This window comes from Pocillopora damicornis, chromosome 3, assembly GCF_964200805.1.
Source record: "Pocillopora damicornis chromosome 3, jaPocDami1.2, whole genome shotgun sequence".
Classification (NCBI taxonomy): domain Eukaryota; kingdom Metazoa; phylum Cnidaria; class Anthozoa; order Scleractinia; family Pocilloporidae; genus Pocillopora; species Pocillopora damicornis.
In genome coordinates, this window is record NC_142672.1 from 10092892 (window position 1) to 10117041 (window position 24150).

Here is a 24150-nt window from a genome sequence, read left to right on the forward strand (position 1 = left end):
CCATGATGCTTTGCATTTCATTCTTCTTCCTTTCTTGGAGCTCTTTGTCGTGTGGAAAGATCACCACGTACCTCAGGGGATACGAATATGGATACTTTCTCCAACATAAAGAACATCCTGGTGAAATTCTATGATGAATACAACCAGACGACACCAAAGAAGCTCAAGATAGTCGATGCATATCTGTTTTACATCATGCTAACGGGAATCATTCAATTTGTGTACTGTTGCTTAGTGGGAACTTTTCCATTCAACTCATTCCTGTCTGGATTTATTTCCTGTGTCGGATCTTTTGTTTTAGGAGGTAAGAAGATATATAGAGCGAACGCTGATATTCACTCGTTATATTAGCATGTTTTGCGAGTAAATTGTGGGCAATCTACTGTCTCAGTTTCTGCGTGTGACACGTACATTGAAAGATCTTACAAGACACGTGGTATTTGCGTAAGTGAAGTATACCACTCTAGCACAGAATTTTATAGCCAACAATTTGCTGTAATTTTCCGGAAACACTGAGCTCACAATTTGCATTGGTTTTTCTGAAATATTTAAGATCATTTGTGGGCTTGATTTTGAGAGAAAAAAATAACAAAACCATAATTAATGGCCAAATGTTCTACAATAGTGGAATTTAACATATGCTCAAGACAAAGCTTTACCTGCAACTCCTGTTGCACAGGAACAGAGAGGAAATTTAATTGGAGTGATGGTGGCTTTGTGCTTTAGCATTGTATTATCTTGCACTTTTATGCACTTACATTTAATTTATAATTTTTTCATTTGATTTCAAATCATGTCTACTAGTTTCTTTGTTTTGGCTTATAACAAATCACTGAATGACTGATCCCCCATGAAGCAATTTCTTTTGTGTAATGGTGTAATACTTTTTGTTACAGTTTGTCTACGAGTGCAAAGCAACCCAGCCAACTATTCTGATTTCAAAGGGATTTCTCCAGAGAGAGCATTTGCTGATTTTATCTTTGCCAGCATCATTCTCCATCTTGTGGTCATGAATTTCATTGGTTGAGGAAGCTTTTATAGTAATTGTAAACAACCTTCAGGAACAAGATAGAGCCATTTCTTTTGCTTCATCTAGTAGTGAGCTGTCAAAATGTCATCAATTTAAGTCCACACTTGTATTAAATACACAATTTTCAGTGACTCTTTGCAGTCTCAGTTGTTGTTCTGTGCAGTAAAATCTTGTTTTAAGATCATTATGTACCTAACAAACTGCCATTATCTCATTCTTAATTTTCCTGTTAACCCTTTTCACCCTAACATCAGTTTGCACATTCTCCATACTGTTCTCAATATATTTCCAAAGAGGCTGACAAGGAGAATTTGTTTAACAATCAAGAGCTGCTTTAGTTTGTTATCATCTCCTTTATTCTCATGACTTTCATGTTTGATTCAGGGGTGAAATGTTAAGGAGAAATCAGATGCTAGTCACTCTTAAGGGCTAAGGGGTTAAAGAGTGAAATATTCCATCTTAGTAAAAATACTTATTGAGTTAGTTAGAGTTAGTTCAGAACTGTGCGGTGCATCTAATCTTATGTGGTTCTAAATATGATCGTATTACCCTTTTACGAAGGGAGCTACATTGGCTTCCTGTGGAGCAGAGGATTGTTTTCAAAACCCTACTGTTGACTTATAGATCTTTAAATGATTTAGGTCCTAGCTATGTTCGTGATTTGTTGCAAGCTTACAAGCCAACTAGGAGTTTACGATCATCAACCAGGAACTTGTTAGTGACACCTAGATCAAGGTTAAAATTTTATGGTGATTGTGCTTTTTTGGTCTGTACCCCTAAACTTTGGAATAATCTTCCAGAGCATATGAAATGTAGTTTAAATCTTACATCTTTTAAAAGCAACCTTAAAACTCATCTTTTTAAGTGCTATTTCAATTTGTAGTTTTGCTTTGGTATTTTTCGAATTTATTATTTGCTAAGTTACTGTTTAAACATTTTATTGTTAAGCGCCTTAGAACTCTAAAATAGGGCACTATAGAAATGTTTGTATTATTATCATTATTATTATTATTATTAATATTATTATTATTATTATTATTATTGTTAACCCTCTAGGAACAGAATCATACTCTTGACCCAGTGCTCTAAGTTTCAACCTTACCTGTCTCCATGGCAAGTAGCAAAAAATTTTGGCCCCTAAATTATTTCAATATTTGGCAACATAATTATTTCCTGTATTCTCATGATGTTGCCATTGATTTTGAGGCAATAGTGCATGCTAGTCACTCTTGGGGATTAAAGGGTTTTAAAATTTACTCTTTCCTTGCTGTTTGTTTAAGTCTTAAACTCTTGACACTAATGAATCTCCAGAGACAAATGCTAGCCAGCATTAACTCTCACACCCAAGATCTCATCATTAATTTACCTATGATGTTTGTTTAGAGAATTTCGAATCAGATCAACTAACAATTCATTTATGGCTATTTTTTTCTTTATTCTCATCAATTGTCTGCTTGATATTGCATTGACGCTGTAAGAAGAAATTCTCTCATGGTTACTCATGGGAGTTAAAGGGTGAAACTTAATTTCCTGATTACTATTTTGTGATGTTAGATAGTCAAATAGTAATTCTAACCAATATAAAGTTGAAAGAAATGTGACTGAAGCATGGGAAACAATCAGGTATCAAGAGCTTTAGATCATGTAGATTACTTAGTACTGGAATGAAAAGGTTACAGGAGACTAATGGGGTGCAAGATAACTGTATTTCTTTCAATTTGGGGAAAAATATAGCTCAAAAACAGCTGCCCAGTTCACGTTGAGTCAAGAATATTACAGGGAAGGTAATCTTTTTGTTCTTGTTGTCTTAGTGAATTGCACCCAATAGGGTCTGGGAAAACTTGGGGGGGGGCGGCTGGACACAGGAGGGACTCGGGGTAAGTAATGGCAATTCGGTCGGGGTAACCATTGAAGGTCGTAGGCCTTAGAAGGGTATTTGAGAAGGTGAATTTTGTTACGTCAGCGAAAACGTTGTGTAGATCTTTTGGAGTGTTGGAAGTCACGCGACAAGGTGGTAAACGTGAGCCTTTGGATAAAGCCGTAGCGTTTCAAATAGGTAAGAACGGTATGATTCTTAGCTTTGAGGTCCTCGAGTGCGGTTGTCTTGTTAATTTGGTTCCTATCGGTCCAATATTAAAAGGATAAATGCACTATTAAAATTAGAAAGCTCCGATCTTTCACTTACTATCCGTTTTGCAAAGACAACTATTAGCATTTCGAGGCAAGGTACGATTGCAAAGGCTATGAACGTGTGGCGGTTACCCGAAAGAGTGGGCAAAGGCTAATAACAAAGGCTTTGTTTGAACGCGCGTCGAAAATCGTCGATCAAAAGTTTTGTGATGTACAAAAACTCGTCAACATCAACAACCTTGAGAAATTTGGACTCCTAATATGAAATTCTTCAAGAATAGAAGTTAAAATTCTTTAAGTCGCTCCGCACGATTCTCTCGAGTAACTGCTATTCTTCGTTGGATACCCTTCTTCGCGTTACGCGACTGGTTCGCAAGTCCGTATTCCGATCCATCGTCCCGTAGTCCATGTTTCATCTTCCTGTTTTTCTCTCTTTTACATCTCTATTATAAAACTGTTGAATAATTATGTAGCAACGCTGAAAGTTTTTCTTCCACCACTGATATACTACTTTTTTTCAGTGAGAATAAATTGTGACCATTGTTCCTTGTCAGTGAGTCACTCTTGTTTTTTGATGTAGACTGAAAGTAAGGGGGGAGACAGTTGTACTCTTACCCCCTTTAACCGGGGAAAGGATGGGGATGTTTTGTTCCTAGCCCTTCAACAACTCATTTTAAGAATTCTATGAGAATATGGGCAAATTTCACTACTGTGTAACCCAAAGAGGGATGCATTTGAAATGATACATTTGCAATAATAACTTTTTTGACTGAGAATTCATTTTAATGGAACTTGAAAATATGTCAAGACAGGTAAAACTTAAGATACTGTATTTCCCTGAATGAGCACCTTGGCACTTATTTAAAATTTTTGCTAAAAGGAGCATTGCTTAAGGGAAGGAGGGCACTTAATCAAGAGGGGTGCTTATTATTCTCCTGTACTAGTTCTACTGCAGTTGCAGCTTAAAAAGTTTAACTTAAGTGGCAGTAGAAACAGGTTTTCCTCATATCCCTTCTATTTAAGAAAGTGACGAAGGAGGAGGGGGGAGATGTTAATTTGAGACAGGCACTTGTTTGATTTAATGGTGGAAGGAGGGTGGTTATTTATAGCGTGGACATTTTTTTCAAGGAAATTTGGTGTATACTGGTAGTTAGGTTTACTATTTCAAGCATCCCTTGAAGATTTGCTAGTAACTTGCGATACAATTTTGCTTATGGAACATAAAATCAATAATGTAACTTAGCTGGAAAGGTGTATATGACTTGGGATTTTTTGGGTAGCCAATTCTTATCTTAGTTCTGTTTGACTGATCTTGTTTATAGATCTCATACCCAAAACCTAATGGCCAATGATGCATTGGAATCTGTGTCACCAAACAATGAATTTGATATACATATTAGACAAAAGGATGAACACTATCGACTGGAAAGGACATCTGGCTGTTTAGGTGGATTGTTATCAAGTGGTACTTGTCTTGAAATCAGAGGACTGTTTACTCTTGCATGGCCCACTGTGTTTTCTTATTTTTTCTACCATTTGATCTCCATGATAACCCTGTTTTTTGCGGGACGTCTTGGAGAAGTTGAACTAGCAGCAGGGACATTAGCTATTTCATTTGTCAATGTCACGGGACCATCTTTGTTCACTGGTTTGTCTTCAGCTTTGGAGACATTAGGCTCACAAGCCATTGGAGCCAAGAACTATCGCATGGCAGGCATCGCATTTCAGAGAGGGATTTGGATATTGGGTATTGCATGTATATTAACCTGGGCACTCTGGATCAATGCTGAACTGCTGTTGCTGAGGGTAGAACAGAAAAGAAATGTTTCCCAGTGAGTAAAGTATAAAGAAACTTCCAGTAAGTTATAATACTTAGAAAGTAATGATAATGATAAACTTTTATGAATCTGAATGTCAGGAATCCTTCACTAGCAAGTTTAGCCTTAGAAAATTCAGTCCAGTCTTCATATCAGATTCTGTAACTCCCACAAATGATTAACAATAGTGACTTTTTCCTATAACATCAATCCATTATACACAGCCATAAGGTAGTGAGAGTACTTAAACTTATCAGATAGAGATTGCTGTCTTGATCTAACACTAAATTCTCATAAATAATTTGCAAGGATATGTTATATAAAGCTAGAGAGGAGAATTACAGACAAATGCCGTGGTTGCTCAAAGGATAGAAAAATATCTGATGGATAACACAATACATTTTGTTAACACTTATCCACTGGATGGGGATTTATCCACTCCCGAGAGAGCTTTATTTGCCCTTGAAACAATTAAGCCCTGATCTCTTGAAGGGTTTAAAAAAAAATTTATGAAGACAGTAGCGAAATACCAGGACTCAACAGTGTATGACATCATCTTGATTACAACAAAAGACAAAAGGGCTTGATGCAGGAATTTTAGAGGTGGAGAGAGGAAGGGTAAAAGAAAATACAAATGAAATTTTAATAATAATTAATCTGCTTGATACATTTTGCAATAAACAGCAGACAATAATGCGTCAAATTCAAAGCTTATAAATTCTCTCCCTCCATGCATTTGAACTTTTGGAGAATAGCTCATATATTTCATATTCCTTTCCCTCCTCCCCCTTCCCCCCCCCTGTAGCCAAAGCTGCATTCAAATGCTCTGCCCAATTCTTTTTTGGTAGAATTTTAGCAAAGTAACAAAGTAGTTTGGGGGGCTGCTGCAAGGGTTTTTGATTGTGAGTATCAGTCTCCTGTGTGGAAATTGTCTTTCTAAGCCATTTGCTCATGAACGTAGTCTCTTTACCTTTTAATTCCTCTTCTTGTATTAAGCCAGAAAGACTTGACACTTTCAGTTTAAATGTCTCACCTCACCCTGGCTTGGTTCAAATTCCTCACCCCCTGGGCATGGATGATGGTCAAATCCCTGTGGGTTGACTGGGGGATGTTAAAGCTTCAAATTGATCAGCATATAAGATTCTGAGGTTCAGAAGCTGGGAGAGCAGGCTAGTGTGACCTAATGCTAGATGTAAACTAAAACACAATGCAGAAATTGGATGCTGTGCCCCAATATTACCAATTGTGATATCTTGTACCTAATTGTTTTATTTTTCCCATAGTCTAACACAGGAGTTTACCCTTACATGCATTCCTGCTTCAATAGTAAGTAACTCAATTTTTTTTTTCCATAAATTATTATTTCATATTAAAGTTTGTAGCTATACCATGATCTTGGATCCATACAGGTAAAGCAGACTTTGTTGTAGGGGGGAGACCAGGGAGGATTTTTTCCTGTACATACTACTTCCCTAGTCTCTATTTTAACTCCTACCTGGGCTATTTAAGATTGATTTGTAGTTACCATAGAAAAATACATCAATATTAGTATTACTCAAATATCATCCTAGTCGATCAGAAATCTCATTAAGTACAAGTGAATGTTCTTGGTTTCCACAGGCTATCTTCATGTTCTTTCTATTACAAAGATATCTTCAGACCCAGGTATAATGTGTTTAACTATTTTGCACACACTTCATATTATGCTGCACCTATATATGAAATGTTTTAAAAAGTAAATACATGTATACAGTTTGAAAATTAACACATGTACATGTATGTACACATTCATACAGAAGTCATATACATACACCCATTTTCAAAAACACTGCAATTTGAAAATATACATTCAATATATCTACCTTTTCGTTTCTTACTTGAAAGGCAATGGATGATGCATGTATATTTCACATCGAAGAAACAATACCTTGTGCAATGGTGAAACCTGTTGTTTATGATTGACTCAATCTCTCTGTCTGGCTTTCTTTCTGTCTCTCAGTAAGCCATTTCAGTGCACTTTAATGTTGCTTGTTGACAGGTGGATTCATTATGATCTTTATTTATTTATTATTAATCTTCTTTGCAGGGTGTTGTGAAACCAATTCTTTATGTTGGTGCTGTCTCCAATGCTATTCAGATTGGTGTAAGTGCTTTGATGGTATATGTCCTAAAATGGGGTTTCAGGTAAGTGTCTCATAAATTGTTTTGCAGTCATTTGGTCAGTTAATCAGTTGGTGCATCTCTTGTTTTGACAGTGCAGGTTGTTAAATCGTAGCTTGAATAATTACCCAGCCAAAATGCTAGTGTGAACCTGCTAAAATAGGGAAATTTGCACTAAAATTAGGTACAGCTGTAGAAACAAACATATGATTGACATAGAACTTGTATTCCTTTGGATAAAGTCTTGAATATATAAAAATAAAAAAGCAAACAAGATCTATGGCTAATTTACGAAGAAATGAGTTGCAGCTTGAGGGAAGAATTAACAATCAGATCTTAGCAGTTAAAGGGTTAATTTGAATTTAACTTCATGCTAAAGTGGACATAGAGCCATTTTCTTTGAAGAACACTTTTCAGGCTTAAATTCACACCATACTTTAAACTTTTTTCATTTCCCTTGACTGTTTGTGGGGTTTATTAACTTTGTAACACTTGAATGTGTGGGACTTTTGATAATACTAAATATTGCTAATCTAGCTTTGACTCTCTAGTGGGATTGCCATCAGCTGGTCTTTTACCAATGTGATTCTATTTTTGTTGACCTTTGTTTATATGAAGGTTATGAAGTTGGATGCAAAAACATGGCCAGGTACTCAAAACACACCTACATCATTAATATTGACAGCACACCCCTGCTTTGTTAACTCACTGGTAGACAGAATAATTAAATTAACAGCTTGACTGTTTGAGTCAGTTTGGATACACACATTAAGGGCCACTTCAGTAATCAGGATGGTGCTCTGACATGTAGCAGGACAAATTTTGTAATTTGTATAGAAATATGTTAAAATTTGTTTCCTGTTTATACTGTTCACATGGGAAGAATAACAGGGTGGCATGAATTATTTTGGGTGGTATCTTATCCTCTCTCCTTTTCTGGAATAAGAATAACAGTTGGTTAGGGAGAAAGGATATAGATGGGATTGCCCCAAGGTTAGCACAAAATTGGGCTGTGGGTAGAGAAGTTAGAGGACTGGCAGAGCCATTGCATTATGTTCCTGGCAAGAGAAACTTTACTCTCAATGTGCATTTCTACACCAAGGAGTAAAAATAAGTAGAGGCCAACTTTTAGGGAAGCTTTCAATTGGGAATTGTTGTATGGGAGGGGGTTACATGGAAACTAGTTTTCATTTATCTTAAACCTTCTTGATCTGTTGGTCACCAAAACCATCATGCACTGTAGAATTTAACCAGAAATTCATCATCAAGGATATTTATTTGTATTTATTATCTGTAGATTTGCCCTATAGCATAGCTCTACCATGGGAGATTACAAGCTTCTCTTATATAGTTTGTCCTATTATATTGCATTTTAGGCTGGACCATAGAAAGTCTGTTAGACTGGGGACAGTTTATCAAGCTTGCTGTGGCTGGAATGGTGATGATTTGTATTGAGTGGTGGAGTTTTGAAATGGGATCATTTCTTGCAGGTACTGAGATAAATGTTTCAAACAACAGAAAGTTATTCCTGGACTCTTAAGTGGGAATTCGGGCAATTTTTAAGTCAGTCCAATATATAGTATTTGAATTTGTAGCAATTTTTCCATGTACTGGCTCATACTTAATTTATGTTATGAAATTCATTATTGACTGAGGCCTATGAGTAAGCAAAATTGACAACAAGCGAAACCTGTGCCAAGCAGATGCTATTTTGTTAGTGGATACCCTGTGCTAAGTGAATTCTTGCCCAAGGAAGTAAAGTTCTCCTCTCGTGTTAACTTGAAATAAGTTTGAATTCAGCAGACACACCCTACACTCCTGTGTCTGCTTGTTACACTAATTCTTATCTAAAAGACAACAGATGTTTTTCCACAATTTGCTTTGTTTCAATTGGTATAGTCTTTAGCAAAACCATTATTACTACTTTAAATTTTGATTTAATGTTATTAAAACAAAACTTAGCTAAACTAAGGCATTCTAGAGCAAAGGAAAATAACATGTAACAACCTGATGAGAACTCAAAGCATCTAATCACAGAGTGAAGTAAAATAAAACTAACATCTAAAAGTCAAGGATTATTGTTGATGCTCAATTAGAGATTTGTCCAGCACTTACTTTTTATGATATACAATTAATTTTATTTTAATAACCATGCGGTGATAAGTAATACGATAGTTTCTGTTATTTTACCTTGAAAGGGTCATATGGTGAGTACCAACTGGCCACATATGGGGTAATTTTCCAGTGGGCCGCATTTCATTTTATGGTGAGTGAGAAAACAAAACTTATTAAAAGTATGATGATTAAATGCAGGTTAAAATCGTTGGTATCCATTAATAGCACTAAGATTTATGACAATGCATTCAGGTTTCCATTGTTCTTGAATGTTTAGATCAACACTCTCTCGTGATACATGTCTCTGCCAATAGACTTTTCCACAAATAAGATATATGGTATAGTCATTTAATCCCGTTGTTTAACATGTGTAGATTCCTCTTGGAATAAGCATTGCCGCTGGTGTCCGTGTTGGAAATGCTTTGGGTGCCGGCGACCCAGCTGCGGCAAAAAGGACAGCGAAAGTGGCCATTGGACTTATCGGTAAAAACTTGTAGAAAATTATTCGAAAAGTACCTTAAACTCGTTGTGGAATCCTAGATACCAATACAAGTTCACCAAAATTTGCAGTCACCTATAGCCATTACTTCTTGAAATAAAGGCAGATTGATTTCGACTCTTAGTTGAAGATAAAACTCTTTTACCTACAGTCTGTATAGATCTTGTTGTGTTTGCCGTTTTCTTTGGACTGCAAGACATGACTGGAAGAGTGTTTACCGATAACAGGTTCGTACATTATTCATTGGTAATTTGAAATGGTGATAGGACTGAGTGGAGTCCAAAGCAGTCTGTAATCATGTGAGTGCTATCAAAATCAGACATTCCGATTTGTTTATCACGAGTATGATTACAGACCGAAAATTGGATGACACGAAGTCTTATTACTAATTCATCATAAAATTACAATTTCCATGAAGAGGAGAAAAAATTCTCCATATTAAAGAAAACCTCAATTTTGGAGTCTGTACACAGTTTCAATGGTGATTGAGACCCAGGTTGTGATTGGTTGATTTGCACTACAATTCTGAGTGTGATTGGCTTATTGAACTGTCCGATAACAACTTGACAAGTGAACTGTAATTTTTTGATTAGCAATGTTATCAGTTATGATGCTGTGATAGATATACGTATGAACCTCAGATTACCGCTTTATTACCTCGTCATTGAAAGGATCTCAAAATTAAGGCAATGGTCTCTTAGTCAGCGTAGAAAAAAAAAAGCACGCACTAAAGAAACACGCGTGCACCAAAGAAACACGCGTGCGAGGGAACAGACACGCGAGATAGAGCTCCCTTCCAAAGAAAGGTTTTGCTCTTGTGTGCATCTCGCCTAACTTCTCGTGCGTGCCGGTCAAAATTCCTCGCTCATGCATGTCAGTCTAAATCAGTCGCACCTGCGACGAAGACCATTTCTCTGTCTGTCATTTTGTTTGTTTATTAAACATCTTAACGTTATGTTTACTGAATGAAAATCGTTTTTTTTTTTTGTGCAGCGAAGTGTTGTCATTATACACAAAGAATATTCGCTTCATGTCTGCCTATTTTCTCTTTGATGGAGTCCAGGTAAAGAACAATTGTTAGCCGTTTAGTGTCTTAAATTAACAACCAGAAGTCAAGTAAACTTTAATTTTTTACTTGACTGTTTTCGTCACCTCCGTTCTTCGACGTTGTATTTTACAATGTTACAAGAGTATTTATAGTCGAAAATATCTAGCTGCTAATCTTGTACTTCCATAGCAACTGAAAAGAAGATGTAATCAAGCCACTCTCGCTCTCATGAAATTTAACTGTTTAATGGATTATTGACGAATAACGATTTCTTGTTCATTACGTTCTGGTGAAAATTCAAAGGAAATTGGTCAGGCAAGGTAGTAACGGATGTTTGGGCTGTCAGTAGAGTTCAAAGATTCTTTCCTCTCTAAATGGTATTTATATGATTTGTTGTCAAAATTGCCAAAAACATCGCATTAGCCGCATTTGTAGTAGACCGCTGACACAACTTTCAAAGCAACTGCAGGGCCCAAGACTCAAGTCATTGTCAAATGAGTTTTCTTTCGGTTAATATTTTTTCAAGGGTGTTTGCAGTGGTATTGTCCGAGGATCAGGCCGGCAGACGATAGGAGTACTGATAAATTTTGTTGCCTATTGCTGTATTGGGCTTCCTTGTGGGATAACGTTGATGTTTTTAGTCTTCCATGAAATTACAGGTAAAGGAATTGAAAATTGCTACATCAGCGTTCAAATTCAGCAAATATGTCAATGTTTGATAGCCGTTTTCGGTGAAAGAATAAATTTTATGATACGTGTGGGTTGTGGTAGTTCCTGCTCGAACAAAGTTTAGCTTATACCATTAGTACTTTCTTGCCATGTTCGATGACACATAAAAAAAGCAGATTAAGAGGGTTGGTGTAAAAAAATTTAATAAGGAATTGGATGGTCTTAGAGAATGCTAGACGGTATGGTCGAGGAGAAAAAAAGAAGGAAAAATAAAACCGTAATGAAATAGCCTTTGGATGTTATTATTTCACCTTTGAAAGCGCTGACAGGTCACAAGTGGAACATGAATTCGTATTGTTGGAGGCGAAATTTACTCATCTATTTAAAGTTCCTCGTTTGTTTCACTCGGTGTGCTCTTTTGCGCGCGCTCGCGTAAGGTCATATGATCGTTTTTTATGTGTGCTCGCTTTGCTTTGTGGGAGCGTGTTAAGTTTGTCATGAGATCTTACCGATGTCATTTCGCTTGAAGGTCTCTGGATAGGCTTGGGGATTGGAGTCGTATCTCAGGTGAGCCGCTGATTGCCATTGAATTACTGTTCAGCTTTTGCGCCCGGTTACTTTTGGTGTCTTTGGAATAGTTTGGATCTCTTTTCCTCAAAATTCAACTCTCTTATGATTGTATTTTAGGCGTCTTTATATGTGATTCTACTCTGGAGAACAGACTGGGAGAGGCAAGCACAGCTGGTTAGTATATCAATCAGTATTTATCATATTTAATATTTATTATTTCATATTATTGTAGTGTAATTCAATATTTGTAGTGGTCTGTATTTGGGCGTTATTTTATGTACTTTTACCTTGAAATAGAGCGGAGAAAGACATATCTGTCCTAGATGACCTCTCATTGTAATGGTAGTGTCTTAGAGCCTTTTCTAGGGCGATTTTATTCAATGGGTTAACTGGAAGCTCCCTGAACATTACGTGGGGAGGTCTTTTGCCAGAGAGGTTTTGGTGAATAAAAAAAAAAGGACGAAAGACAAAAAGAGGCGTTAGAGTAGCTTTGTTGAATTTTCAGCTATTTACGTAATATTATTTACGGTTTTTATTAAATTGAATACTACAGTTGTTGTTAGTTTGCAGTAAATTAATTCCCCCACCTTGGGTTCTTTTCTTACTTCGTTACTTCGTTTCATTTTGCTTCTTTTTTGTTTGCCTCAATCAGGCGAAAGAACGAACAGCAATCAAGGCAGCGTTGTACAATGTATCAGAGACTTGGATAAATGTAGAAGTTAGCAGAAGAGAAAGAGGTAGTGGTGTTATATCAAGGGTGTGGTTAGGAGGTGAAAAGGGGTCCTAGGGTGCTTGTAACTTCTCTGTGATAATTATTCGAATCAATTCAACCTGTGCTAGCCTGCCCCAAACGCTGAAAAGACGTCACCTCTTCACGGCATGTGATGTGAAGTGTTAGCGCCAACGGGCCCATCTTTTGCAGGAGCTCATCTATTTCCGCGTGACGTGAAACGCCCAGGAATTTTTTGTCAGTTCTGATGGTTTTCACGGCTAACGGTTAAAAATTTTGACAATTTTACGGCTAACGGTTGACCTCATTGAGATTCTCGGGTAGTGGAGAACCATCAATAATAACCATGTTCCTAATTCTGACCCTTGATATGAAGTAAAACGGAAAGATTATCTGCTTGTTTTCTTCATTTTTTCATCAGATGCGATGCTGTCCAGCTGGATTTACAAGACCTCATCCCTTCCATTCTTAAGCCGATTTCATGCCGCAAACAATCATTTTGAACTCTTGACTAGTGACGGGAACAAACGGACTGAGTGTAATGGCGAACTTGAATCTAACCTAGAGGACAGTGCGTTAGAAACAGCGTGTGGTACAAATCATCATATTAGACTAACATCATCAGAGAAAAAGTCCCTCATTCTAAAACGTCTTATTCCGTTGGGTATTTCATTGCTGATATTAGGTGCCGCCGTATTTGTCCGGTTTTTTGTTCCTTTACCGCCGTCATATGAAACAGCGACCGTTGACAATAAGACAGTTAGTGGTAACATTACTGGTAATTTCACCACTCAAGCACCCATCCCAACTAATTTACATTAGGCGATTATTTAATTTTTTTGATGCCAGTCTTTCTTCTTCAGACAGCCTTGTCTTTTATACTGAAGAGAAATGTGCTGTACGGTTGATAACGAAGATAATGCAAGACGATTTTATTTATCTACGGAATGTGTATTGAAAAGTATTTTCATTAAAAAATCCTAACGGATTGCAGTACTATTATGAAATTGCAGTATTCACAAAAAATGAAGCAGAAGTTCTCTAATTCACATTAAGTGTTTTTTATCAGAAAGTACTTCTCACTTGACATAGGACATGAATGAATAACTGACGAGAGATTTTACGCATGATGTATGGTCGGCTGCCCCTCCCCTCCCCCCAAAAAATCTCCAATTGAATTGTATAGGAGTTTGAAGAGGGAAGCGGCGAGTAATTTCGCTGAGCGATGGAAATGGTTTCAAGAAGCACTCGTATTACAGAAGACGCTGAAGTCAGCGGATTGCAAATCAGTCGGAGGGAATGTGCAAAATCTCGAGAATCGTAGCGTGACGCCACTAGTGCCAGGGACACTCGCCTGAGTAAATGACGTCATAAAAAGGGAGCGCCTCTTTCTCAAACTTCCTCTTTCAGTTTTAACTGTCGTTAAGTTGAGACTACGTAGCAATGAATCATCATCGATGCAGGTTAGTTTTCTCTGCTATCTACCTCTACTACTAACTGGGTGCACGTGTGTGGCTTTGCGAATTACGTGTGAGTACTTTTCGGAATTACAGTATCTAGATTTACACAACAGGCTTTTGCTGGTTATCCACCGCTTTCCCCCACTATTTGCTGCGCCAACGAATCTGATGGTTTGAGTGGAATTGGCTCGCTTAACTACCAGTCTTTCATAGAGTTATGCAAGTGGAAGCAACATACCACAGTTCCAAAACGGTTCCTACCATGCTTTCTGTGTAAACTTAACCAAGAGAGCTATACGAGTGACTTCGTCGTGGTAGACAAAATGGCCGTTGATATCAGAAATGGTTCAAGCAAAAGAAAGCTCCATTACTCTTTATGATAACCGACCTATTATCAAAACAAGCCCTTAATGGCGTGTAATATGAGTTATATTCGCCGTCAAGCAAAATCGTTGAAATCATAATTTGCAGCGGGTCAGTTTACAGGAAACAGACGAATCTAGCTTTCAGTTTTGTAGGTGATCATTCTCTCCCATGCATCATTGTGAATGAACAGTCGTCATCACCTCTCTACCGTGATGCTAAAAAAAACCCAGCATCCGATGAGTGCATTTGAGATACTCATTTCGATATCTTGTTAGCGAGAAAATATTCTTTATTAACGTTGGCTCGATTGACTTTTCCCAATTGCAAAACTATTTATCTTTGATAATTTTATCAAACAGAATTGAACGTTGTACCCATGCATCAGCCACTATTTCATGCTTTCCGGCAAAGATAATTGAGTATTATCAGCTGAGTTGATAACGTAACTTTGCCACCGTTCAAGAGTTCAAAAACTAATAAAAGTTTCGAGCGATACCCCTTCGTCAATCGAAGGGCCTTTATTCATTTATGCTTTAGAAGAGCTCCTTTAACAACTGTTATACATAGATTCTTTTCATAGAATGGCACTTCTTAACTACAGAAAGATCATACAATATGGATAAAGATCATTTGAGTGTAAAATGAGGGAAACCGTTTGTGGCTGGAAAAATTTGATTTCTCACCTAATTCTGTAATGTCTTAATGATGAACAACTTACCCAGTTCACTGCGAGTCGACGAAAACATGAAATTATTTTTTCCCTGTAACTTCTTGTTTTCAACTGAACGTTTCAATTTTGCAAGGAAGTTTCCGCAGCTAAGATGGGAGCACATCGCCTTCTTTAACAACTCCTTTGGATTAGCTTAACGGCAGAAAAACTCGTAAAGCTAACAAAGGAGTAAATAACGGCGTTGTCACTTTCACTATGAATTCCAATTATAACAATGTAAAACACATTTCACAAAGCTGCAGCTATTTCAAATAAATTATTTTCGCTACTTACAACTCCACGCTCGACTGAAGAAGCGGCGAACGAATTCATGCGTGATTTTCAGCTTAGTGTCTGAATATGACAGTGTGGAAACAATTTCGAACAAGGATTGTCTTCCATTGTTCCACCTCGGCATTTGTCGATCGTTCCTCTTTTCTCTCTTAAGGGAGGATTTATCGCAATAGGCAAACATAGCTTATTTATTCAAGATTATTGCTTCAACACGCTCGTAGGCGTGGGAGTTAATTTGTTCGAGGTAGCATCTCAGATAAGTGTTTAGTCTTACTTTGCTAAAGGTGGTTTGTATTAATGAACTTGATACTCTTTCTGTTGGACTTGGTAAATTTTAAGTGCAATCCTTAGTATTGGACAATCAGAAGACTGTATACGGGATCAGTCTGCAATCTGCAATTTTTGATGAAACGTAGAAATAATTTTTGTGTTCATAATTCTTCGCGCTTTGAGTTCTGATCAATGTTTTAAATGAAACGTGCTAAGAGCTTCTCCACGATTTCCTGTTTGATTCTGGTGGTTCACGCAACTACCTCAACATAATGAAAGCGAGGGAGTCGTCGACTCCTTAGAAACCAAGGAAGACATGTTGTAGATTAATGAAAAGAACCTTTGGCGCATAATCATTGCCGAAACTTCTCAATTCTTCTTTCCCTGCGGTTACATAATTGTGCATTTGTACAGAACTGCTTATGTTTCCCATTGGACACTTGCTTTAAATCACGATGAGGAAAACCATCTTCTATGGCTTTCTTCCTTGCTTAAAATGTTGGCATTTATGTTTCTTGCGATGATTTTGGTTTGGAACTCACGACACGCGCGAGTAAGTTGATGCGGATCAAAAGCAACCATTCATTACTTCACCGGCACAGAACAAGAGAAGACCAACTCAGGTCTAATTGTAGCGTGTTCGGGAAATGCACTTTGGCGTAACCAAAATGAGATACTGAGTTGCACTAAGTTGCATGACATTTTCGATCATTTCAAGTACGGTAGGTTCTATTCTTCAGTCTGCTTTGTACTCGCGATTATTCTGCAATTTCTTCCGTTTCAAAACGACGCTAGAATACCTCGTTCATCGATTTGAAGATTAGATGCATGCCATAGTTTGGGTTGTTAGCGGCTGGCTTGTATGTTAGGAAGAAAGCAAGTTAGAAGATGGATTCAATTCAGCTGAATTTGGCTTTTTAACCCTTCTATAATAACTCTAGATTCTACAAAATTTTCAATTGGTAATAAGATTAATTAGTTTTATGCATATACTTTGGTTGCGCGTTCCGCTTTATGGTTATCTTCAACAACAATTGTATTGTTCTTCTCTCATAGGAGTCAGTTGGGTGTGTCTTGAGCCGGCATGAGTTTGTCCAAACATTAATCCCAGAATAATGATACAGCTACAGGAGGCTGATGCCCTCCGCACCTCATACGGCAACAAATACAGCTAGGCAAAGCAAATTCAAGCTTTCGTCACCGAGATGATCAACACTGTTAATGGTATGGCTTGCGGAGACCACACTAGACAATCTTCGTCAAGTTATTTTAAGTTATCAGCGAACGTCTTTTTTTTCCTTTTACCTAGAAGGATGCCATTTAGTTCTGAGGGTTGATAAGGCAATTCTATACACACAAAAAGAATGGCGAATATCTGGTGATACCGATGTGAATTGAACGCATAGATTTATTATTTTTTGAGGGGGGGGGGGGGGGGAAGGTGGGGTTAACGAGAACCATGAAAGGAGAATATTTATTGTTGTCAACAGAGTGATTCCAAGGGACAGAGTGTAGATTTTCAGGTTTTAATTCAAGTAAGGGAGAACCTTTTAAAATTCTGCTAACAGGATGATTAAATGATAATTAGCTTGTTACCAAACTAATATAGATATCTAGAACCATGATTCGAGTGTTGATATGTCAGTTCTAACCCCTACAGCTAAACTGATGGAAGAGTGAGCAGGTTTTGATTGGAACAACTTATCCAAATCATGGAATTAAATCAGGCATTCAGTTTTTTTTTGCTTTCCACTAGATGCTTCTGTTTGTGAGGTGAGCAGAGCCCAACATCAACAACAATCGTCAGGTTTATCCCTTTCCCAGGTTGTGCAAAAGGATGATGATCAGCACACAGGTATTACATAGCTCAGCAGTATAGATTCCTCTTTTATGAGGATAAATTTACCATGTATGGCTTTCAAAGTTGAAAATACCGTCTGAAACTGGCATAAGAGTAGAACACGTAATGACATATTCAGAGCCCAACATAAAAACTCAAAACGTCATAATAAATCGAATTCATTTCAATACATTTGGAACAGAATTGAAACTAACAACACGAAGGGGCTTATATCCAAGGGGGCCTATAACCGGAACAGAAAAAGCACTTCGGAACGAGCTATAGCACTGCTAATTAAAAATCACAATGTCAAAATAAATCAAATTCATTTCAATACATTTGGAACAGAATTGAAACTAACAACACGAAGAAAGCTGGAACGTAACAAAACGGAAGTTTAGACCTTTCGCTTGAAGTTCATCTTTTCTCTCCAATTATTAGAATCGTGATATGTCTACTTCAAAGCAGAGTTCTTATCTCACAAAACAAGAAAAGATAGAGGGGGAGCTTATATCGGGGGGAGGGGGCTCTAATCAGATGTGTTATTTTGGTGGGAATATACGCGGGGGGGGGGGGGGCATAGGTGGAGGGGCTTATAAGCTGTAGCTTGCAGTATATTGCAGCAGGTTAAAGAAATAGCCAAGTCGATATGGGAACAGGGAAGAAATATTGGAGTTTTTTTTTAATTAAAATCTTCATTCTACCATAGGGCCTTACAGTTCGACTTGCAAACCCACAATGAAAAATAGATTTTAAGCTGTAAACGAACGATAAACTGATAAAAAGTTTTACTCTACTTTTAAAAATATTTCCATAAGTTCTACCCACTTTTTGGGTGTTTTCATATCAGACTGAAATGAAATGACGACATCTTTTACCGATTTTCCACTCAAAGGAATGATATTCACCACATGATAATTTGTTTTCGCAGATATTCTTGAGCCTAACGATTTGATTGAGAGGATTCGTCAGCTGTATAAAATACGTGAACAACGACTCCTGCCAGTCCCTTGGTGCAATGATACCAGTTTTAGTCTGAACGAGAATTTCACTGAGCTCAGAATTGTAGGCAAAGATAAGACTACAGGAGAAATGAAGGACGATATCACAAACATGACAGGTATCTACAAAACACATGAAGAGTGCAAAGAGCCCCCGCGGACTGTTTTGATCGAAGGGGATCCAGGTACGGGAAAAACAACCTACTGTCAGAAGCTGGCGTACGACTGGGCTACTTCACGAGAACACTGGGACGAGTCTTTCCCGACGATTGCTCTACTTTTACTGCTAAGGTGCCACGATATCAAATCTAACCTTCGGGAAGTAATTTATGAGCAACTTCTTCCTGACGTCATCGATGAAAAACGTAAAGAAAACCTCTTCAAGTTCATTTGTGATAATCAGTCCAGGGTTTTGTTCGTTCTTGATGGCTTAAACGAAGTGGCTGACCATGGTGCAATTGACATGTTTATCAATCTCGCTCAAAGTAAAGAACTCTCTAAATGCCTGTTTGTTTTCACATCTCGTCATGAATTTGGGATGAAAATGAGGTGCTACTGTGACAATCTATGGGAGATTGTAGGATTCAGAGAAGAAGACGCCAAACATTTTATTCACAATCACTTTGGAAACAGGAAACACTTAGCTGATACACTTAGTAAAGAGATCAGTTCAAGATCAGACTTACGCCGGCTGATAACAAATCCTCTGAACACCGCATTATTATGTATTCTTTGTGAAGATTCTATAACAGCATTCCCAGAGAGCAGATCTCAATTGTACATTGAAATCGTAAAGTGTATCTTGAGAAGATATGAAGAAAAGGAAGGAATTTCCAGCAACAATGAAGACATCATTGAAGTTTACAGAGAGGAACTCAGAAGCTTAGGGCGTATAGCGTTGCAATCTCTTCTTAAGGGTGAGCTATATATCGAAGAAAGCAAAGTAAATCCTAACAGTTTTGAGTCTGTATATAAGTTAGGATTTCTGTCAATTCAGTCTAGGGGTAGTAAGGGAAAGCCTTTCTTTCGTTATGGCTTTCTCCACAAGAGCTTTCAAGAGTTCTTTGCCGGTTTTCATCTTGCTTTAAACAATCCCAAAGAAGAAGATGAAGCGAAAATCAAAATCACAGATCAAAGATTTCTGTGTGAACTGCATCAGGTGTTCTTATATATTTGTGGAGTTGTCGCTATGCAATCCGAGGAAAATGCTAAGCGTCTTTTACGAGAAATTACCGATGCTGTAAATATGTTAAGAGCGAATTTTAAAGAAGTTGTGGGGAACATGAAATTGGCATTTTTGTTAATAGAGGAATGTGGAAAATGTAAGAAAAGCCTTCAGTCCCAGTTGCTTCATGAGTTTGGGGTTCACCTTAAGCTTAAGGCTTGCACCTCAGGAATGATTCCGCGATTAGACTTTTTCTTGGAAAGCCTTTCATCCAATACCGTTTTGACTGATTTAGACCTACATCTTAGTTTTTTGAGGACAAAGTTCAGCCGTGCTAAGATTAACAACAGAGAAATTGCTCTACTCTATCAGGCTCTTTCAGTCAATACTACATTGACTCATTTGAATTTGAGTGGCAATGAGATTGGCGCTTCTGGTGCTAGATCTCTCTCTGTGGCTCTTTCGGGCCATACTACTAAGTTGACTCATTTGAATTTGAGTAACAACAAGATTGACGCTTCTGGTGCTAAATCTCTTTCTGAGGCTCTTTCAGTCAATACTGCATTGACTCATTTGAACTTGGATGGTAATTTGGTACGTGATCATGGTGCTGCTCGCCTCTCCGTTGCTCTTTCATTCAACACTACACTGACTCATTTGAACTTGCATGGGAATTTGGTAGGTGATTTTGGTGCTGCTCATCTCTTTCAGGCTCTTTCACGTAATACTACTTTGACTGATTTGAATTTGGGTAGCAATAAGATTGGTGATTCAGATGCTGATGCTGCTTCTCTCTTTCAGGCCCTTTTAAACAATACTACACTGACTCATTTGAACTTGAGTAACAATAAGATTGATGATTCTGGTGCTGCTTTTCTCTTTCAGGTTGTTTCAGAAAATACTACATTGACTGATTTGAATTTGAGTAGCAATGAGATTGGTGTTTTCGATACTTCTTTTTTCTTTCATGCTCTTTCATCCAATACTACATTGACTCATTTGAACTTGAGTGGTAATATCATTGGTGATTCAAATGCTAATTCTCTCTTTTGGGCCCTTACAGAAAATGATACACTGACTCATTTAGATTTGAGTGACAATTACTTTGTTGATTTTTTTAAATTTCAGACATGTGAATCTCCTTTACGACATACTACACTGACTCATTTGAATTTGAGTAACAATGGAATTGATGCCAATGAACTTTATGTCTATTTTCCTCTTTTACGCCATGGTGCATTGATTCATTTGAATTTGAGTAACAATAAGATTGACGCTAACGGTGCTGTTAGTCTCTTTCGGTTTCTTTCACATAATGCTACATTGACTGATTTGAATTTGAGCAGCAATGAGATTAGTGCTTCAGATGCTGCTTCTCTCTCTGAGGTTCTTCCATTCAATACTACATTGACTCATTTGAACTTGAGTAACAATAAGATTGACGCTTCTGGTGATGCTTTTCTCTTTCAGATTCTTTCAAAAAATACTTCATTGACTGATTTGAATTTGAGTGGCAATGGGATTGGTGCTTCAGATGCTGCTTCTTTCTATCGTGCTCTTTCAGTCAATACTACATTGACTGATTTGAATTTGAGTGGCAATGGGATTGGTGCTTCAGATGCTGCTTCTTTCTATCGTGCTCTTTCAGTCAATACTTCATTGACTCATTTGAATTTGAGTGGCAATGGGATTGGTACTTCAGATGCTGCTTCTTTCTATCGTGCTCTTTCAGTCAATACTACATTGACTCATTTGAACTTGAGTGGTGATAACATCGGTGATTCTGATGCTTTTTCTCTCTTTGAGGCCCTTTCAAAGAATACTACATTGACTTATTTGAATTTGAGTGACAATAACATTGGTGATTCTGGTGCTGCTTCTCTCTCTCAGGCTCTTTCAGCCAATACTTTATTGACTCATTTGAATTTGAGTAAGAATAGGATTGGTGCTTTAGGTGCTGCCTCTCTCTGTCAGGTCCTTTCAGTCAATAGCAGTTTGACTTATTTAGATTTGCATTTTAATAAGATCGGTGATCTGGTGCTGCTTCTCTCTCTCAGGCCCTTTCAGTCAATACTATATTGACTCATTTGAACTTGAAATGGAATGTGATTGGTGAATTGGTGATTCTGGTGCTCCTTCTCTCTCTCAAGCCCTTTCAGTCAATACTGACTATAATACTGACAATACTGATTTGAACTTGGTTAGCAATGAGACTGGTGATTCTGGTGCTACTTCTCTCTCTCTCAGGCCTTTCAGTCAATAGCACTTTTATTGATTTGAATTTGTGTGGTGATGAAATTGGTGATTCTGGTACTGCCTCTCTCTCTCTCTCTCTCTTTCTCTCTCCCCCTCTCAGGCCCTTTCAGTCAACGCTAAATTGACTGACTTGAATTTGGATTGCAATCAAATTGGTCAATTTGGTGTTACTTCTCTCTTTCACGCTCTTTCAGCCAATACTTCATTGGCTCATTTGATCTCGAATGGGAAGGACATTGGTCCTGCTGGTTATTGCTTTTCCTTAATGGCCCTTTTATTAAATATTTTATCGACTGTTTTGAGAATAGACGGAGCTTTAATGAGTGTTATTGGTTTTGCTTAGCTACTAGGATCCTGTATATATTGACAGATCTGGATATTTAGGTCGATATTTCTAATAATGTGTCGAATTTATCTGGATATGATCAATAGTTTTAGCAGCCATGGAGATTTATACTCTAAATGGCACATACACCATTAATGTAACTTGTTGTATAGTTGATTATTTCAAATAAAGTTGGAAATAAAGTTTCTCTAAGACAGCTTGATCGTACTTTTTTTCGGTGTTTCTTCTTTTCGGAGCAGAAGGAGGGGACACAGCTTTTTTCACGCGAGGAGATCGGAAGGGGAGGAGTAAAAATAAATCTAATCTATAGAAAGACGTTTCCGCAAGTGTGAGAGTCCGAGATTAGGATATAGATAGGTTTTAAGATTAAGACTGTATAACGGCCAACGCCATTCAATATTTTATGCTCACTCGGTGGATCTATAGGAGCGTAAGAGGAGGGGAGGGACCTAAAATAAAAAGAGAGAGAGAGAGATAAGAGTTATTAGAAAAGAAAATTTCAATCCAGTACCACGTATTACCTTTGAAAAGACGTCATGAAATAATTTATCAACCCACCTTGTTTCCTGATTGCTCCCTCAACGAAAAGGGTTTAAGAACCAGCCAGACTAACGAAAGAGTATACTAAGAAAGAAAAGAAAAATAATTCTAGCTTGTGTTATCGGCGTACGGTTGGGGAAACAAGCGCAGTTATCGCTTGACCCGCCATAATGACATGTCAACATGAATTTGTACGATAGTACTTGACCCGTGTTTAACCAACGTTATCTCGCGTGACTCGAAATTGTTCTGAATTAAAACTCTTCCAAAGCGTCAGAATATCTCGAAATCAATTACCGCTATTGCCTCGTATACCGAGGATGTCGGGGAGAAAAACTAGGTATTCCCTCTGGGCCAGTCATAAATTGCTCATAGTAATTGGCAAAAGAGTTTTACCAGATCACGAAAATGTTATTTAATTGCTTATCTGAATCTCTCCCGTGCTGCACTACAATTTAATCAGGCTGAATGTTACGATCACAGCATTAGCGAGTTTCTGGTTCAAGAGTCTGAAAGTCTTGAATTTATTGTGGTGCTTTTTTTTACTTTTATCTAACAATTGAGATAAATCAGATTTACTCGCAATTGGCCGCCGACACTCTCAAAGTTCACCAATCAGACCCCTGTTAATTCTTGGAAGTCACTGTTTTTACGAAGACAAGCTGAGATGCCTTTGTGGGGTTAATTTGTCTTTAGTGCCGAAATATTTTCTCGGTAAAGCACGTTGTCCTTATGAATCAGACGGAATACTATACCCCTCAGTAATGTTCTGAGTAACTTACTCCAGCCGCAGCGCCAGCGTGAAAATATTGTCACTACACTGCATGATATGTCGGACACAGTCAAATTAAATTTTAGCTAAGAATTAGTAAAATGAGCAAGGATGGGCGTGTTAGTATATACCTCTAAAATTACCGAAATTTTTGTTTGCCTCGGATATACAATATGAATCATAGTGCAATTTTTTTTAACAATATTGCAAGGGTTGACACCCTATGAGGTTAAAATGTGCAAAATCAAATGTCTTTATCATAATCGTTGTTTTCAACAGAAACGTTGCGTGACACGGTTTCTGATCAGTTTCTTCCAAAGGATTCTTTTTAGTTCCACATATAGAGAATACTACAATTTCTCT

At 37.6% G+C, this 24150-nt stretch overlaps 3 protein-coding genes across 5 annotated transcripts; all 3 read left to right on the forward strand.

Moving 5' to 3' along the window:
• Positions 1-22: 22 nt before the first annotated feature.
• LOC113667533 (dolichyl-diphosphooligosaccharide--protein glycosyltransferase subunit DAD1) lies at positions 23-1161 on the forward strand. Its single transcript, XM_027183372.2, has 2 exons — positions 23-304; positions 897-1161. The coding sequence occupies exons 1-2, from the start codon at positions 88-90 to the stop codon at positions 1025-1027; spliced, it is 348 nt and encodes a 115-aa protein (XP_027039173.1). The 5' UTR covers positions 23-87; the 3' UTR covers positions 1028-1161.
• Positions 1162-2879: 1718 nt separating this feature from the next.
• On the forward strand, positions 2880-13756 carry LOC113667558 (multidrug and toxin extrusion protein 2). 2 transcript variants are annotated; one of them, XM_027183403.2, is made up of 16 exons: positions 2880-3086; positions 4483-4992; positions 6261-6303; positions 6598-6642; positions 7064-7161; positions 7689-7786; positions 8514-8627; positions 9336-9403; positions 9627-9735; positions 9903-9978; positions 10745-10814; positions 11326-11458; positions 11998-12035; positions 12156-12212; positions 12691-12775; positions 13190-13756. In XM_027183403.2, the coding sequence occupies exons 2-16, from the start codon at positions 4502-4504 to the stop codon at positions 13588-13590; spliced, it is 1926 nt and encodes a 641-aa protein (XP_027039204.2). In that variant the 5' UTR covers positions 2880-3086; positions 4483-4501; the 3' UTR covers positions 13591-13756. The 2 variants fall into 2 exon arrangements, with proteins under 2 accessions (XP_027039204.2, XP_089057768.1); XM_089201642.1 differs by lacking the exon at positions 11998-12035 and having other exon boundaries at positions 2884-3086.
• Positions 13757-14111: 355 nt separating this feature from the next.
• On the forward strand, positions 14112-22664 carry LOC149048163 (uncharacterized). 2 transcript variants are annotated; one of them, XM_089201639.1, is made up of 4 exons: positions 14112-14231; positions 16924-17091; positions 17624-17722; positions 18639-22664. In XM_089201639.1, the coding sequence occupies exons 2-4, from the start codon at positions 17073-17075 to the stop codon at positions 21953-21955; spliced, it is 3435 nt and encodes a 1144-aa protein (XP_089057765.1). In that variant the 5' UTR covers positions 14112-14231; positions 16924-17072; the 3' UTR covers positions 21956-22664. The 2 variants fall into 2 exon arrangements, with proteins under 2 accessions (XP_089057765.1, XP_089057764.1); XM_089201638.1 differs by having other exon boundaries at positions 14163-14298.
• The last annotated feature ends 1486 nt before the right edge of the window (positions 22665-24150 follow it).

What these genes read in the sequence shown, in the direction of transcription:
- LOC149048163 (XM_089201639.1), top strand. An exon ending in GGATGATGATCAGCACACAG is followed by an intron (nt 17,723 to 18,638) that starts GTATTACATAGC and finishes TTGTTTTCGCAG; the next exon opens with ATATTCTTGAGCCTAACGAT.
- LOC113667533 (XM_027183372.2), top strand. Translation starts at nt 88, where the DNA reads ATGGATACTTTCTCCAACATAAAGAACATCCTGGTGAAATTCTATGAT. An exon ending in CGGATCTTTTGTTTTAGGAG is followed by an intron (nt 305 to 896) that starts GTAAGAAGATAT and finishes TTTTTGTTACAG; the next exon opens with TTTGTCTACGAGTGCAAAGC.
- LOC113667558 (XM_027183403.2), top strand. Translation starts at nt 4,502, where the DNA reads ATGGCCAATGATGCATTGGAATCTGTGTCACCAAACAATGAATTTGAT. An exon ending in CAGAAAAGAAATGTTTCCCA is followed by an intron (nt 4,993 to 6,260) that starts GTGAGTAAAGTA and finishes TTTTTCCCATAG; the next exon opens with TCTAACACAGGAGTTTACCC. An exon ending in TTCTCTTTGATGGAGTCCAG is followed by an intron (nt 10,815 to 11,325) that starts GTAAAGAACAAT and finishes TATTTTTTCAAG; the next exon opens with GGTGTTTGCAGTGGTATTGT.